Here is an 18389-nt window from a genome sequence, read left to right on the forward strand (position 1 = left end):
ATTCCTAAAACCTCTTTAAAACACAGATAACAACGATATTCCTGATAATTGAGTTGACTTTCAATTTGTCAAACTTAAACGAACTATTGATAAACAAATAAATACCTTACTTACCTCTTGGAATCAACTGGTAGTTTACAAACGAAAATTTAGTTTTTGATGTTGAGTTTAAGCAACCGTCTAATGAACAAATATTAAAATACGCCTTTTTGTTATTCACTCATTTTCGCACAAACAAATTAACTTCACAAACGCGTGAGCAGCGTGACTCAAGCGAACGTCCAGTCGCGCTCGCATTCGTCCAAGACAGTCCCACATAACGCGTACGCGGGTTACCTACACCATATCGAATTACAAATGATCGAAAATCAAAATATCGAACACGTTTCATCGAACGATCAGAATATCGAACGATCAAAATATCGAACGTTCAGAATATCGAACGTTCAGAATATCGAACGTTCAGAATATCGAACTTACAAATGATGGAACGATTAAAATATCGAAAAATCATATAGAGGTTTTAATTAAATGTCATACGATTAATGTAAATAAAACAAATTCTTAAACACGTTTTTTTTTATTTCCCACTTTTGGGTACCATAGTCAACAAGGAACCCTTACCTCCATCTTTCTATTATACTATGCAACGTAAGATCGACTTTCGATACTTTAATCATTCGATACGTTGATCGTTCGATCATTTGTAAATTCGATATTCTGAACGTTCGATATTTTGAGCATTCGATCATTTGCAATTCAATATGGTGTAGGTAACCCCGCGTACGCGGCGTACGTGAGCGGTGTCTATGTGTGCGTAGCTCGAACGCGTTTAGTACATGAAGCTAAAGATAAAAACCGGCCAAGTGCGAGTCGGACTCAACGCACCGAGGGTTCCGTACCATTGATTTATGAATTATTTTTTTTTTAATTTAAGTTATTAGTATGAAAGATTACGCTGTAATAAGCGGTTTACGATTTACGAGGTATTAAAAAAAAACTACTTACTAGATCTCGTTCAAAACGATTTTCGTTGGTAGTTTTTATAGTAATGTACATCATATGTTTTTTTTAGATTTTTCATTTTCTTATTTTAGAAGTTAGAGGGGGGGGGGGGGGGGCAACTTTTTTCCACTTTGGAAGCGTCTGTCACGCATTTAGAAAAAAAGTATTTTAGAAACCTCGACATCATTTTTGAAGACCTATCCATAGATACCCACACGTATGTGTTTGACGAAAAAAAAATTTTTGAGTTTCAGTTCTAAGTATGGGGAGCCCCCAATATTTATTATTATTTTTTTATATTTGCATCAAAATCTTAATGCGGTTCACAGAATACATCTACTTACCAAGTTTCAACAGTATAGCTCTTATAGTTTCGGAAAAAAATGGCTGTGACATACGGACGGACAGACGGACGGACGGACAGACAGACATGACGAATCTATAAGGGTTCCGTTTTTTGCCATTTGGCTACGGAACCCTAAAAATGGAGGCCACACTTAGAACAACAACTTGAGTCAAATACCTACTTATCTCTATCTCGCTCTCTGTGGGCCGACCTCTCTTTTTAGTGTGGACTGTAGTATTGCTATCTCCTTATTTAAATCTCCTAGTAAATTCTTCGAAATAGCCAATTCACTAACCAAATCAGAAGTTAAACAAATAAATAATTAAATATTTGAACTACGATTACCTAGTTAAATTAAAAATCACAAAATTGTCGGCCGTTTAGGCTTAATGTGTTGGCGAATCAGGGAATTACAATCCCAGTTCCTGGGGAATCGTGTATAGGTGTACCAGAATCTCATGGCAAACAAAAATATTGGAAAAGTGTGTTTTTCATATGGCCATTGTCTATGGCTTTATTGTCACCTGTCAAAGTAAATCAAGAGATCTGTCAGCCGCTGCAGAAATTTTGTAATCTCTTCATGCCTATTTGTTATTTTTGTGAAAAAGAGGAAAAAACTCAAGCAAGTCATATTGTTTTCAAAGTGTATTGTAAAATAAGGCATAATTCAAAGTCAATCTTTGATTTTTTAAAGCGCGTCGTTGAGTTGACAGTAAGTTGGAGTGAAATGTTTTGATACTTAGGTACCTACATTTAGTTTATTACCTAACTGCGTCAGAAGGAGGGTTATGTTTATTTTTATATTATTCTTACCTAATAGCTGCTTTATCGGGGTTTTCAGGTGTATTTCATGCATTGGTGCAGAGGAATGGTGAAAATGTTATGACCATGTAAAGAAAATTGAAAAAGATTTCATCAAGCAAGTTTGAGTAATTGAAATGCTGAAAAAGCGATTTATATTATATTAATACCTCTTTAACTTGATCATCTATTTGAAGAACAAGAAATGCAAGTGGAGTTCTTAGAATCGTTTTGTAGTTCTGAATGAAGTGATAAGTTATAAGTATGATACTTAATAAAATTATTTACAGTAATATACGGTTTACTTATTTTTCAAGACATGTTCCTATGTTAAAAACCCGATGTATAACAACATTCTTTATACACATACCTAAAATGTATAGGTAGGCATTCGTACTTCATGTTCATTAATATTAGTCATAAATAATAATTAAACAGTATCAAGATCGTTTAATCCAATTTCCCCAGTATTGCACTCAACAAAGTTTATTTTCCCCATTTGCCATGAGATTCTGGTACACCTATATATACGCTGATTGTTACTATAGGTGTACCAGAATCTCATGGCAAACAAAAATATTGGAAAAGTGTGTTTTTCATATGGCAATTGTCTATGGTTTAAATGTCACCTGTCAAAGAAAATTATGAAATCTGTCAGCCGCTGCAAAATTTTTGTAATCTCTTCTTGACTATTTGTTATTTTTGTGAAAAAGTCGAAAAAGTTCAAGCAAGGCATATTGTTTTCAATGTGAATTGTAAAATAAGGCATAATTCAAAGTCGATCTTTGATTCTAAAGCGCGTCGTCGAGTTGACAGTAAGTTGGACTGAAATGTTTTGATACATTTAGTTTATTACCCAACTGTGTCAGAAGGAGGGTTGTGTTTTTTTATATTATTCTTACTTAATAGCTGCTTTATCGGGGTTTTCAGGTATATCTCACAAATTGGTGCAGATGTTATGACCATGTAAAGAAAATTGAAAAAGATTTCATAAAGCAAGATTGAACAATGGAGAAGTCTCCAATTTTTTTCTTTGAAATAAACTTGAAATAAATATAAGTAGAACTAATAATAATTGTGAAATAATCATGAAAATATCTCTACAAATAAATAAGTTACAGGGCCCTAGAGTTGCGCATAACTATTCACGCCATTTTGATCGGTGTATTCACACAGTCATTCGGAGTACAAACAATAAATCACCCCTGATCCAGCCAGTTAATTTTTTTTTAAATCTAGCAGTTTTTAATTTTTCAGCTAGGTTCACTCAAAATTCTTTCTTAGTAAAATTTTGTAACCTTTTTTTTAAATAACCCAGACCTGGCCATATACAAAAAGAACGGCAACGCCTATGTTTCAGTTCCACGCGAAAATATGTAGGTAACTAATTTAAATAATTAATTTCTCAGACATTTCTTTTCTCACAGACGATTTATTTAATTTCCAAGACATTTTCCTATGTTAAAAACCTGATGTATAACAACATTCTTCATACACATACCTACCTAAAATGTATATTCGTACTTCATGTTCATTAATATTAGTCATAAAAGTAAAAAATTAAACAGTATCAAGATCGTTTATTCCAATTTCCCCAGTATTGCTCTCAACAAAGTTTATTTTCCCTATTTGCCATGAGATTCTGGTACACCTATACCATGTGGCAACATCGGCCCAATCCGGCCCATCATGGCGGTTGTTTACTATTTTGTTTATTATGCAGTTAATTTCGTTTGAGATTTTTTACAGAACAAATCATTGTTTTATCACAAGAAATGGTGCAAAATTTTGTAGTGCGTGTTTGCTATAGTACGTGGTGTCCAGAGCCCCGATTACGGTAATTTTTAACGTCTCTAATCCAGACACGCTTCTCGATTCTGCGATACGATTGGTCGTTCAACAGCGTACGTCAGCTGTTTTGACCAATCGTATCGCAGAATCGATGAAGTGCGCCTGGATTGGAAACGTTAAAAGTTACCGTAATCGGGGCTCTGGAAATGACTTAAGATTCCACGCAATCCACGCGTAAGTGTTTATTTCGTGATTTCCGACATTGGATCATTGTAAACATTTTTTACAGTAATTTCTTCCTAAAACGTTTTACCAGTACTTATCATTTAATGATACCTATGTCAAGAAATAAAGATTTTACATTGAGTTTCATTGACTTTGAGCAAATTTATATTTTTTGTTTATTTAGAAAGAGAGTCTGCCCACAGAGAGCGAGATAGTGATTCATAGGTTGTGCTTCAAGTAGGTATTCGGAGTGTGGCCTCCATTTTTATCTATAGCTTCATGGTTTAGTATGGAGTTTACCTTCTGTTATATTTTGTGGTGGATATTAGTAACAAACAATAACAATATTAATCATTGATTTTACTAAGTATGTATACTGAATTTTTTCTTGGTATTGGTCGTGTTAAGCCGGGTCTCCACGCGTTTTGCCTTACACAATCAACAAAAACATGACAACATTCAACAAATTTGCCTGCAAAAAATGTTGAATGTTGACATGTTTTTGTTGATTGTGTGTTATAATGGGGCACCCCGACTTTATGTTCACATTTTTAAAAATGGTTACTTTAAGGAAGGTATAACCTTCACTCTAAATTTCGTATCAATTTAACTGACATTAACTTGAATCTTTTTACAATTCAAGTGCAATCAAAATTACATCGATGTAATTTTAATCGATTATATTGTTTCAAAGCACATCCTTAACATTGACGTTTCTCTTCAATTTTTTCCATGGGGAGACATCACGGAGGAGACATACTCTCTATCATCTGTGCTTTCTAATCTGTGGTCTACCATAGAGAAAAGTAATACATAGGAAATAGAGAGCCCTCTCTGTCAAATTTTTGAGCCTACTAATTGACAGCCTGGTGTTAAATTCCCTGTACTAAACCTACGTACGTAACGCTCACATACATACATAAAGTCCACGCACACATACATACACAAAGTCCACGCACACATACACACAGTTCACGCACACATAGGCCCTCATAACCTTCAAGGAATTATTGTTTTTATGATGTACAATGTAGAATTTTTTCAAATCCATTATTTTGAAAATATTTATCTTTATGGTGTACTTATTGTATTATTTTCAAAACAATGGATTTGGAAAAATTCTACATTGCACATGGAAATGCAAATAAACAAAAACTTTTGAATTTAATAATTTTACTTTATTTATGAACACACATAATATTATACACCAAAAGCGTCTTTTCGCAAAGTTTTCAACAACACTAAAAAAACATTTGCACATTGAGAAAACTCAGATCACTTGTGAACATAACAGAAAGTTTCTTCGCGATTTACGAAGGAACGAACAAAACTCCGATGAACCAGAACAGCAGCAGGTACGAAGGAATGAACTTGAATTTGACTCGACTCTTCAATACCTTAATAGGGCCACAGAACACTTAAACGCAGTGTTGCCAGTCGGGTCTTGTCAGAAATTAGCAGAAATATTAAAAAAAGTAACCTACAAACGGGGGGGGGGGGGGGGGGGGGGAGCGATTGTGTAACGGTTGTTCATGGGTGGAAAATTAATACAATTGATCATCAATCGTTTACCCAAATTCGAAATTTTGATCATTCCATGAAGACCGAAAAGTGACCGGTCGTATAAAACCGTTTTCTGGATTTGCGTTTTATTATCGAAAAATATTCGCTAAAATTCATTTTCAACAAATAATAAATCAAATTGTTTAAATGCAGTTTATGACATAATTTTTAAATTGTCACTATTAATATTTTTTACTGAATAACCTGTAAAAGTTAATTCTACAATTTCTGAAAAATCACCTAAAAGTAACCTTTTCATTAGTGTAACCTAAAAGTAACCAATGCAGTTCAAAAGTAACCTAAAAGGTTACAAAAGTAACCTTCTGGCAACACTGCTTAACGATGGCTAAGAAAACAAGAATGCATTTAACAACAAAAACAACACCGGCCATTTTGGAGGAAAAACAAAGTTGCCATATGTTAAATAGTAATTTCTACTACTCTATTATGTAAATTATAACAAAAAATGACACCGTTCAGTTTTAAATTAAAAAAAATTAATTTCATTTTAAAAAAAGTTTTCACAATGTAATTAACAATATTCTCAAATATATTTTAATTAGGAAAAGAATGAAAATATGAAGGAAACAGGAGCAGTGACATCTAGAGCGTTTTAGGGTAGTTAAAAAGTATTTGAATTTAACCACCGATGTCGCTGTTTGGAAGCAAGTTTCACTTCGATGACCGTAGTATGGAAGTTTCCGCACCCTGGTGTCTACAGACAGAGACGGATTTTTAATTTTCTTTTCACCTGTTTCGTAAGCGTAACATTAGGTTATGCGTACAGAAACTTAGTTTATTGGTGTACCGATTCAAAATGTTTTTGAAATCCAGACGGTTACTTGGTTTCGGGGTAAATTATTGTAGAATTTCATATTTACAAAAAGTCAACTCATCCTCTCAGAGTGAAGGAATAACTATCAGTGAAAATTGTGCGAAGAAATTACAACAGCTATGCGAAGGCAACAATAACTTTTTGAGACTGTGTGTAGAAAGTGGAGGGTGTTCTGGTTTCCAGTATAAATTTGATCTCGACAATAAAATTGCTGAAGACGATAGGTTAGTGGGTAGTTTTTATTTATTTTGAATGATTTTAATTAAGACAAGGTTAAACTCAACTAAGAAGTTTAGTAGTGAAATCTTTCACTGTAAGGATTTTACCAGAACTCTAATTTTGTAAGTTTGTCCTACATTACTTTGATAGTTGCTATAAATCAGTCTCTAAACTGGTTTTAAACCATCAAACATCTTATTTGTATACATATATTGTTATTATGCTGTATTAACAAGCCCTATTAAGTGAATATTAAATTGTTCCAGGGTGTTTGAACGAGATGGTGTTAAAGTGGTAATTGATGAAACATCATTGGATTATATCAGAGGTTCTACCGTTGATTACCATACAGAGCTAATAAGATCTGCATTCAGAGTTGTACAAAATCCTAATGCTGATCTTGGGTGTTCATGCGGTGCAAGCTTTTCAATCAAAATTGATTGAAATAGTTTCAGAAATCAGGATATGGATTGGATCAATTGGTTCAGATAATAGAAGACAGGTTTTAATGTATAATTTTAATTTATTGATAATGAATGTTCCATTTCATAACAACATTTTGTTATTGCTATATAAATTATGATTAATAATAGGTTTAATTTATAGTTTTTAGAAACCCATATTTGTAGAAGACACTTGCACTATTAAGTTAAAAACTTTGATTTTTACGTTACCTACTTATCTACAATAGTGCTTCATTCAAATGATTAAAAAGTTCTTAAAAAATGGTAGGCTAGTCAGTATGATATGTAATTTAAGTAATTTCTGTGATAAAAAGTAGATAATAAACAGTTGTTGGAAAAAACCAAGTGTTGTTTTTTTAAAGTGTTGATTACAAGGATATCATAACTACCGTTTACAAAAGCAACAAAATTAGATGTGTTAGTGGGCGGCACAGTGATTTTACCAGTAAAATTTTATTCTTTACGTAAGTATTATTTAAGATTCACTAATCCCCGTTGACGGGGATTGTCAATGGGGAATAGTGGAATAAGCCAGTTTTTAATATTTTAGTTCTCTGTAAATTAATTATAAATAACTGTAAATAAATCTATCCAGATTTTTATAATTTGGCTACTTTCAAGCATTTTTACACAATTTTTGAGTTAGTAAGAATGATGTAATAAATGAAAAATAGGTGTTCAATCGATAGGTATGATATGACCCTTGTACCCTTTTTGTACTTTTTGCACTCACTTGACACCTCTGTTTACAGGAAACTCTACAGTAAACAAATTTTTTTCCCCAAAACCCTTTTATTTGTATTACTTAAAATATTTCATTGATTGCTTGTTTTTTCATTATAGTCACAGAAGTAAAGTGCTGAATGTAGGATAAATAAAAAACTGGCCAAGTGCGAGTCGGACTCGCGCACAGAGGGTTCCGTACAAAGTTACTACAAACTACTACAAACCTGTAGGTAGGCAGGTCAAAAAGTTCGCGGAACGGGGTTATGGAGGGGGAAAAGGTATTTTTTTATCTGCATTAGTAGTCACACTCATCAAAAGCATAAATACGAAGTTTCATTATAGGTAATCGGATAAATAATTATTCACTGAAATAAAATTCAATAAACAAGTCAATCCAGAAAAAAATCACACCACGTAGAAAATTGAGTTTTGCGCAGTCATTAGGTTCCTAATTTAAGCTAGAAAAAAGCGTTCATGAACTTGAAAAAAGATGCTGTTTTAAAAAGAAACAGCTTGCAGAATAATTTGAGTGTCAACTATGACCATTTTTAGCATTCTTCACGGCCATATTGGCCTATTAAAGGTTCCACAAGGTGGGTGCCGAGAATGCTCGCGCCACAACAGAAGCACAGTGAGTTGAGTATTGTCGTCAGTTTTTGACTCTCTGTAGAGACAATACGGGCAAAGTATTGGACCGGGTTGAGACTGATAATGAAACTTGAGGTTCATAATTTGAGTTTAAACTCAAAAAAAACTAAAACCCAACTACGACAAAAAACGACGCTGAAAAAGTATAAAACAAGATTTTCAGAATACTGAACTGAACAAACTTGCTAATGTAGTTGCATAGTAATTTTCATGTTTGGAAAGGCGTAGTCACACGTAACATATACCTACCGTAGCACTTTGACAACGTGTGACTACGCCTTTCCAAACATGAAAATTACTATGCAACTACATTAGCAAGTTTGTTCAGTTCAGTATTCTGAAAATCTTGTTTTATACTTTTTCAGCGTCGTTTTTTGTCGTAGTTGGGTTTTAGTTTTTTTACTTTTTATTATTTGTACTATTTTGGTGTTAAAGTGTATTTGTGGCGCATAATATTAAAAAAAGTTAAATTGATGAACTAATAAGAAGCTATGAACGAAAAGATGTGAATTATATGCAATCAGCCCATGAATACAGGTAAAGTCACAAGCAAATGCTAGTAATATATATATATTCAAAATGTACAAGTAAAGCGCTTTCAAATGATACCAAACACGGCATATTTATCTTAACTTTATTTTTTTACTCTGTATGTTTTGTCCGCTAGAGGGCGCCACATTAGATTTTGTGAAACCCCATATAGCCTATAACCAGCGGACAATTTAGACGCTTCTAATGATATGTCATTTGTCGAATTCTGATAAGTAGTTTAGAAGTTACGAGGGAACACATGAACATACATACATACATACATAGCCTGTCAAAATCATAACCCTCCTTTTGCTTTGCCGTAGTCGGGTAAAAAGATTCCATACAGTGGCACAAAATGGCACACCCACCACCATCAAGAAGTTCCAGGTGTTCTCGTCGGCTGAAAAATTCACAACCGCTGTCTTCTGGGATACTGATGAAATCCTGCTGATTAAAGAATTTTTTTCTAGAATTCTAGAAAAATATTCATTACAACAACAGGAGATAACTACGCTTCACTTTTAGGAAGGTTTTGAGATGCAGGCTGTGAGGGTAAAAAAGTGGAGAAAATAAAGCAAGTGTGCTGTTTTCACACGACGATGCGCCCGTGCGCAAGGTGCAAGTTGTGCTAAACAAAGAATAAACTAAGAACCATAAATAATTTTGAATGAATTTTTTTACTTATTACCCTCCATTCGCGAACTTTTTGACCTGCCCTCGTATATAACCTGGATTTTGTTACAGCTTAAACTTAGGCGAGTGCCTGAGTTGCGCCATCTTATTTTAACCGTGACTATCTATAACTTTATCCTTTGTTTTCCTTTTGTATGGAGTTTGACCGACTTTTGACGTTTTTTATTTAAAGAGAGATGGTGCAACCAAGCCTTAAATTATTACTTTTGATAAAGTTGCGAGTTGCATAACGTATCTCCCGAGAGGTTGCTTCAATTTTCATATCTTTCTTGCCTACCTTCGATTAGGCATACTTAGTTATTGTTAGGCTTCTGTGTGAATGTCCCATTCAGGAATCGAACCTAGGGAAAAAAAAGAGAGAAACTTGAATGTCCATGGATGTAGTGAGGGGCCTTTTTATAGCGATAATATAGTCAAAATAAAACCAACTGTATAATGTGTACAGAGAGCGAAATAAATGCTTTTTATTTATGTCGAGAAGATAATATACAATAACACGAACGTGTATTTAAAGAGTAAATAACTAATTAATGAGACTGAGATACGTTAACTGTAGCCCATACGTTGTCTAGGGGTCGTGATGGCAGGCTAATCACTGCTTCCCCGTTTTTAATGGAGTTTGCAGCAGATCTGAAAAAGAAAAACAGGATTAAAGTAAATAAAATTAGCAAACTAAGTAGGTACTGTCAAATAATTAATTGGTCAACTAACTCATTAATTCTATAATATGAGTAATTATTATTTATTTTATTACGTACTAGGTTTTGCCCGCGGCTTCACCCGCGTGAAATTTCGTTTGTCAGAGATCGTCATAAATTATAGCCTTTGCGTTATTCTGGGTTATAAACAATTATCTATACTTATAATAAATCTGTAGAGAGGTCAATTCTGTACATGAAATATATTTTAAAAATAACTATCAGGGGGTGATTAGTGATCGATACTGATGCCAAAAATGCAATCAGTAAAAATTTTGTCTGTCTGTCTGTATGTTCCTTATAGAAACAAAAACTACTCGACGGATTTTAACGAAACTTGGTACAATTGTTCTTCGTACTCCTGGACAGGTTATAGTATACTTAGGAATTCCCACGGGACCGGGAATTAGCGGGAAAATCCTTTTGTATGAAAAATCTAAACCGCTTAAGTTAGACGCTTCAAATTTGGCATGCAGGTATCTTAGTAAACTTAAAGCTTAGTTACAACAGGATATTGCAAAATTCCCACGGGAATTAGAGTTAGCGGGAAAAAACATTTGTATGAAAAAATCTAAACCGCGTAAGATAGATGAAGGGGGTAAAACGGGATCTACGTGTACGAAGTCGCGGGCGGCCGCTAGTAAACATTAATACTGTAAAGTTTTATCAAAATCCCTTCTGTAGTTTTTGCGTGAAAGAGTGACAAACTTTCACGCAAAAACTTAGTAGGAAACTAGATGACCCTTCATGACACTGAAAGTTTTGTGTTATTTATCAATAAGTACTTATGTAGGTATAGCAGATGGCTGACCTTTAGATATGTAGGCACTTCATCTTAATAGTTATTTATTTATTCTAATTATTAACTAAAACAACGTCACAAACGTAAAATGTAAAAAGTAAACATTTACATGACACAACTGTACAAACTGGGAACCATCTCGAAGGGATTTCTTTACAGCTTCGTTTTTCTTACAAAATACGTTATAGATCGTTTCATCCACGAAGACCCCCACCAATTTTTGGTCGAGGGAAGCGCGGGGTGCGGGGAGTTTGATCCGAGCAATCAGAGCGTCATTATTGTAGTGTGCGTGTGTAATCTAAATATACAGGGTGGAATTTTGTAATGCCACCTAGAGGGAAAATACTCATATTACTGTAGATAGAAAATTTTACTCAAAGAAAACATTCCTTTATTTATGAAAAGAAAGAACTGCTTTGAAAGATTTTCGAAAATTTACCACCATACCATACAATTTTCTGTTAATTACAATAATTTAAGATTACATGGTTTTCCTTTCATTTGATTTATCAAGTTTGTTTGAGAGATTTCAGCCTTATACTTAACCCTAACGATCGATGCAATAAAAATACAGGATGAATTTTTTTTCCATATTTTAGTTGGTTCGATTCCCGGGTGTAGCAAGCAAATTTTTGGAAATCGTTGAATGCAGTTCTATTTCTTTTAAAAAATAAAGGAATGTTTTCTTTGAGTAGGTACAATTTTCTATCTACAGTATTAAGAGTACTTTTCCTTCAGGTGGCATTACAAAATTCCACCCTGTATACAGGGTGTCCCGTAATGTAACGTCAAGCCGGAACTGGGTGTTGAGGCAAGTTGTGCTGGTTATCAGAAAAATATAAAAAAAAATCTATGTGGCATATTTTAAAAATAATAGGCATTTAAAAAAAATCAAAAAATTCTACTCCAGGTGACGGTCCTTTTGCTCGTGTTGCCACAAATCTTCACTTTTTCCAAATTTTTTTTTTATTATGTAACCCTGAATAATGCTTCTCTAAATTGTTATCAAAATTACAAAACCAGCTGCTCCAGCTTGGACGAAAAAAATACATTATTCCCAAAAAAAATTTCAAAATAAAAATTTTGCCTAGTTTAAACTGGCTGTACTGAAAAAAAATTGTACTACGCGAGTATGGCAAGTGACGTCATAATTTGGTGCATTTAGTAAGGATTCCAAAATGGTATAACACTTGGTAAATTCTTGCTGTAATTGTCGACAATTTTTGGTTTTTTGGAAATAATCCCATTTTTAACTTTATCTACCTTAGTTAAAAATTATTATTCTAATGAAACCAAAATTCAAGTTTCTGTGACTGACTACCGTACAATCAGTCACAGAAACTTTTGTCACCATGACAGTAATTAGTAGTTGACATACTGTGACAAAAGTCACCCGTGCGCGCGCGCCTTTACTACCTGCCCTGCCTGCACTTGTACTTGGTAACAGGGATAATAAGGATATGAAGTTTCGGTTATGGATACGGTTACGGATATTAGAATAATATTATACCGGTTTCGGTTACGGTCACGGATATGAAATCATTTCAGATTATCCGAAAGTCTCGGATAATTTCGGTTACGGAATTATTAGAATTTCAAAAATGTAGGTATAATACAAATAGCAACACATAGCTACTTTATGTACCAACTAAGACGACACCTATGTATGATAAAGGTAAAACAGGCTGGCATATTAGATGGTGCCAGCGAATGCCAGACAAGTTGGTAACAAATATTAAGATTTAAGGTACAATTCCAAGACGGGCCGCAGACCGCAAACTGCAAAACTATGAAATCGGCAGCGCGGCATTGCAGCTGCGGCGTGTATACTGCAAATTTCATAGTTTTGCAGTTTGGCCTTTATCCGAAACTATCCGTAACTTTTGAATCAGTGTAGGTTACGGTTATGGACATTTTTTTATTTCGGATATCCGATAGTTTCGGTTACGGTTACGGATATCCATAACATCCCTGCTTGGTAAGATGGCCCTCTCTGTCCCGCTCATACCTTTTAAAATGGCTTCTCCACCTCACTTAAGCCAGAAACTTGAATTTTGGGCACATTAGAATATTTTTAACCAAGGTAGATAAAGTTAAAAACGGGATTATTTCCAATAAACAAAAATTGTCGACAATTACAGCAAGATTTTACAAAGTGTTATACCATTTTGGAATCCTTACTAAATGCGCCAAATTATGACGTCACTTGCCACACTCGCGTAGTACAATTTTTTTTCAGTACAGTCAGTTTAAACTAGGCAAAATTTTTATTTTGATATTTTTTTTGGGAATAATGTATTTTTTTCATCCAAGTTGGAGCAGCTGGTATTGTAATTTTGATAACAATTTAGAGAAGCATTATTCAGGGTTACATAACAAAAAAAAAAATTTGGAAAAAGTGAAGATTTGTGGCAACACGAGTAAAAAGACCGTCACCTGGAGTAGAATTTTTTGATTTTTTTTAAATGCCTATTATTTTTAAAATATGCCACAGATATTTTTTTATATTTTTCTGATAACCAGCACAACTTGCCTCAACACCCAGTTCCGGCTTGACGTTACATTACGGGACACCCTGTATAACTCAAAGGTAACTGACTGACTGACTGACACAGTGATCTATCTACGCACAGTCCAAACCACTGGACGGATCGGGCTGAAATTTGGCGTGCAGGTAGGTGGATGTTATGACGTAGGCATCCGCTAAGAAAGGATTTTACGAAACTCCACCCCTAAGGGGGTAAAACGGGATCCACGCGTACGAAGTCGCGGGCGGCCGCTAGTCATGGATAGCGTATACAGATAACACTCAAACATTAGCGAAAGAATGGTGGGGCGCGTCTTCGTGGATGAAACGATCTATGTATACTCGTGGAAGTCTACTCCTTTATCTACAGTTATACCTATTAGAAATTTACTTACTGCTGCAAATCTCCATTGAAAACGAAAGCCTCGTTGATCTTCTTGACGTTGTGTGGCGAGTACCGGTTGTATAGGCCCCAGATGCTGTTCATTAGCTTGCTGTTGTACTTGAGCGGCGATAACTCTCCAACTAGAATGTTATTTTAGGAATTATTTTAATGTTAAATTATCATCAGCTAAGGTCATTTAGTCTCCATTGCAGGAGCACGACTCCCCTTCAATTTATCTAATGGAGGATTTCGGCCTACACTCCTCACATGCCTAGAAAGGCTTGGATTGGGTAGTTTATTGAAAATATAATGTACCTACTTATTTTAAATACACTAGTATAGGTAATTGTTTGCATTTCGGCAAATAATATAACTCTCAATAATATATACCCTTACACTAAGTAAGTAGGTAAAAATACTCACATGCTGTTTCGAAAAATTTCGTAGAATCATTAACTTTTTTCATATTATTGGCAAGCTTCATGTCCCGGTCACGCTGAGTCTCCCGGATACGGGCAGCCGAGAACGCCGAGGGAGGGAACGCGGACATGGTGTTTATTTGACAGGCTGAAATAATAAGAAATTTACATTTAATTTGATTTAGATATTTTGAGTAGCAGTTTTTGCTGACATCCTTTTAGGCTGCTTTTCTTGACTTGATTATGCTTACCTCTATCCCTTTATCGTAGTAGATATGTACTTATAATTTTTATCAATAGATCGTCCGATATTATCTTTGACATTGAAAACGGTGCCAGAAACACCCAATAATTTAGTTACTTGCCCTTTGATTTTTTTTACCTACACATGTAGGACTACTTACCAATAGAGTTACTAACTGGTCTTCAAAACTAAATAAAAGTAGTTAAAAAAAATACATACAGCCGAACATAGAACCTTCTCCTTTTTTGGAAGTCTGTTAAAAATACTTTCCACCTAAAACCTGGTGAAACTATTTAGGTCATATACCTACTTAGTTAAAGAATTAGATACATACCTATCAGGTCGAAGATGAGCCCTTTTTATGTTTTGACTAACTACCATTAGATAGCGAAAATGAAAATGAATTACCTAATGAATGACGTAGGTAAAGAAGATAAAACTCATATCGCTATATAAAACTCATAGGACTAATACAAGAAATCCACATAGACTCATATTAGACATAACACCTAGAACTGCATGTTTTCAAAGAAATTGTTACGCAATGTGCATTAAGATTTTTAATAAAATACCTGCTTGCATGAAAGAGCTTCCTTACACTAGTTTTAAGTCGACATTACGAAAATGGCTCATACAAAATGTCTTCTATACAATTGACGAATTCCTAAATAATCAATCTCTAATGTAATGTAATTTAATAGTGTGACATTTTATTAATTTTGTAATGAATATTTGTATGCTAAAATTTAGCTAAATGTGAAATGCTCAATTAAACTTAAAACACCTATGTATGTACCACATTTATTACAAATAAATATATTCTATTCTATTCTATTCGCTAAAGCAATTTCCAATGCTTTATGTCGATTCTGCGCATGACTTTCCTACGGAAAAGTTTCTTCAAATTGGAATTTACTGCAGTCTTTTCATATGCCAATTTTACCTAAATAAAAGTAAAACAGACAACTACAGGGCTCCCAACAATTTAAACAGAAGAATACATTGCTATGGGATTTAAAAATAGGCGCCATTTTCAACCGAAACATGATAGTGAGTGTTGAAAGTTTTTATTCCCTCGACAAAGATCTAGATTCGCTCAGCTACGTCCTACAAGTCATTCCAAAGTCAATGTGGGTAAAGTCCTGAACAAAGACAATCAGACAGGTCTTACTCTCTTAAATTTACGTAATACCATGTAAGAAGTAAGCTAAGATTGATTTGTTGAAGATGAACAAGTAAAATAAGGTCAAGGTACGACTTCCTTCGTATAATATTACCTTTACACAGATTGAACAGTAGATTCTTAATCGTCAGAGTGTTGAGTTTATCAATTTTAACTGCGCCGTTGATGGGAGCCTTGCAGGCACCGTAACCGCGAGACCAGATGGTGTTTCCAAGCAGCACCATGAAACTTCACAATAGGGAAATGGAAAGATACAAGTGAGTCGCCTCGAGCACGTATGGACACAAGCGTACCGGGACACGCCAGAGATACCACTACAAAATGGCTGCGACATGAACCGGTGACCCCAGAGTTATCAGTTGCCAGGAACGTAATTTCTTAATATACGAGAACTCGTTACAGATAACACGATTATTGGACACCCCAAACGAGCGCACAAAGACTGTTTTAAATGTGGATTGATAATTGCAGCAGTTCAAAATTATAACATTATTGAATTGGTATCTCTTTACAATGCACTGTACCTACCTAGGTATTTATGCACTGAAGATTTATGTTGTACGAATCTACGAACTACGTTATTAAATATTTTTATGGATGAGGATCGTGCAATAATAGATAACATTAATCTAATGGTAATCGACTGCAGAAACCTACATATTATTAAAAACAATTAAATAAGTTTAAGGTTAATGGTTTGGTTTGGAATTTGCTAATACTGTGCATCTAGATTTCCTAGTAGACATTAGTATTTATTAGCCTAATGAAGACTGAATTAGTTATGCAGCTAGATGATATTATTACGTTCTCATTCCTTAGATTGGCAGCCCAAAAATTGTTGACTCCCTGTATTTTGGCGTGATGCCAACTGGCAGAGCTATCAGATTAGAAGCACATAGAAGTTTAAAAGAAAACAAACAAAAGCAAAACAACTAACTAGGGATAATAGTACTAAATTAAAAGAAGGTAAATTTAAAACGTTATAAAAAGCGGTAAGACCTAATTTAGGTATTCGCCGGCGCGATTTGGTATCATTTTGTATGAACATGCGATAATAAAGGTGGCATACGTCATAACAGGGCAAACTATGCTATCAGCATATCCAATAAGATTGCAGCATTGGTAGTTAAAATGTAACAATTCAGTACATCGGTCAGCTTTATGTGAAAACATAATTGAAATAATACTAAACAATTTAAAGTACACTACACGATTGTGTTACCGATTGATTAATCGGTTCTAAAAAATTAGACGAAATATTATTAATTCCTTAAACTTCATAGTCTGATTAGTGCCTAATAAATAGTATTGGGCGATACTTCATTATTCACTGATAACACGGTTTGGAGTCTGGAGTAGGTACTAACTTGCCCCACTGGACCTCATAAATCGCATTGGAGAGTTACTTATCGCTCGACGGGAAATAAATTGTACTTGAGAACACGCCTATCATCCGATTGGACAATAAATCACACAGGAAAAATTATTTACGTCATGAGATCTAGTATCACCAAAAATCAATACAACACCTTCCGATAAAATGGCAAGTTGAGGTGAAGAGATATAAAATTAACTACATTAAAATTGATTACGTGCATACTATATTTTTTATTGTAGCTACATTTAGCTAAGCTCTTGATCAACAACACTCATGTTTTTAACTGCTTTATGTTCATAAATGTTGCAGCTCGACTTTTCGCGTCGTGATATAAAAAGTACAAAAAAAAATGTAACAAAATGGGAATTATTTGAGTAGTTACTAGTTTATGAAACCCTGTATAATAAAATATGTGATTTTAAATGTATTTTTCTGTAATGGGTATTGGGTATACATTTCACTTATTAGTGAATTGGCAACATTAATTTTAAGTTTCACTGAACTCGTTTTGATAGATATCAAGTTATTTATTATCGCGTCATTTGGCCTCTGCCTGTCTGATCTAATTTGGACTAGGTAGGCTGCTTGATAACGGTGCGGTGAAGACAAAGGCCAGCGGCTAACAAGCCAGTTCAACGAACACTGTTCATAGTGCGCTACATATCACATCGACGCATAAAGTTGAAATTTCCGCAAAACATTGATAATACAGTCTAGCAGTCTATGATTGATCAATTTGATTACACATAACAAACAACAAATATCTATGTAAGTAATAATATGGCTGTGCTGCTATACAATAATTAGAAAATGCAATTCAAAGTTGCAGATTATATTACGCTTTACATCTTTGCAGTTAACTATGTGTATGCGTTATGGATTATTCGTGTGAACATCATATTTTTT

General features: G+C 34.3%; 2 protein-coding genes across 2 annotated transcripts; one reads left to right on the forward strand and one right to left on the reverse strand.

Moving 5' to 3' along the window:
* The first annotated feature begins 6439 nt into the window (after positions 1-6439).
* On the forward strand, positions 6440-8036 carry LOC135078929 (iron-sulfur cluster assembly 2 homolog, mitochondrial). The gene is made up of 2 exons (XM_063973528.1): positions 6440-6790; positions 7052-8036. Exons 1-2 carry the CDS (start codon positions 6549-6551, stop codon positions 7227-7229), a joined length of 420 nt encoding a protein of 139 aa, XP_063829598.1. The 5' UTR covers positions 6440-6548; the 3' UTR covers positions 7230-8036.
* Positions 8037-10280: 2244 nt separating this feature from the next.
* LOC135078928 (uncharacterized) lies at positions 10281-16432 on the reverse strand. Its single transcript, XM_063973527.1, has 4 exons — positions 16200-16432; positions 14683-14826; positions 14270-14399; positions 10281-10477 (listed from the first exon to the last, which is right to left on the reverse strand). The coding sequence occupies exons 1-4, from the start codon at positions 16327-16329 to the stop codon at positions 10375-10377; spliced, it is 507 nt and encodes a 168-aa protein (XP_063829597.1). The 5' UTR covers positions 16330-16432; the 3' UTR covers positions 10281-10374.
* Between the last annotated feature and the right edge of the window lie 1957 nt (positions 16433-18389).

The sequence above is a fragment of the Ostrinia nubilalis genome, chromosome 15 (assembly GCF_963855985.1).
Source record: "Ostrinia nubilalis chromosome 15, ilOstNubi1.1, whole genome shotgun sequence".
Taxonomy (NCBI): Eukaryota; Metazoa; Arthropoda; class Insecta; order Lepidoptera; family Crambidae; genus Ostrinia; species Ostrinia nubilalis.

Bases quoted from the DNA above. Each gene is read 5' to 3' on its own strand.
- LOC135078928 (XM_063973527.1), bottom strand. From the start codon at position 16,329: ATGGTGCTGCTTGGAAACACCATCTGGTCTCGCGGTTACGGTGCCTGC. The intron at 14,827-16,199 runs GTAATATTATAC...TTATTATTTCAG, and splicing joins ACTGTTCAATCTGTGTAAAG to CCTGTCAAATAAACACCATG. The intron at 14,400-14,682 runs GTGAGTATTTTT...ATAACATTCTAG, and splicing joins GAAATTTTTCGAAACAGCAT to TTGGAGAGTTATCGCCGCTC.
- LOC135078929 (XM_063973528.1), top strand. From the start codon at position 6,549: ATGTTTTTGAAATCCAGACGGTTACTTGGTTTCGGGGTAAATTATTGT. The intron at 6,791-7,051 runs GTTAGTGGGTAG...AAATTGTTCCAG, and splicing joins AAAATTGCTGAAGACGATAG to GGTGTTTGAACGAGATGGTG.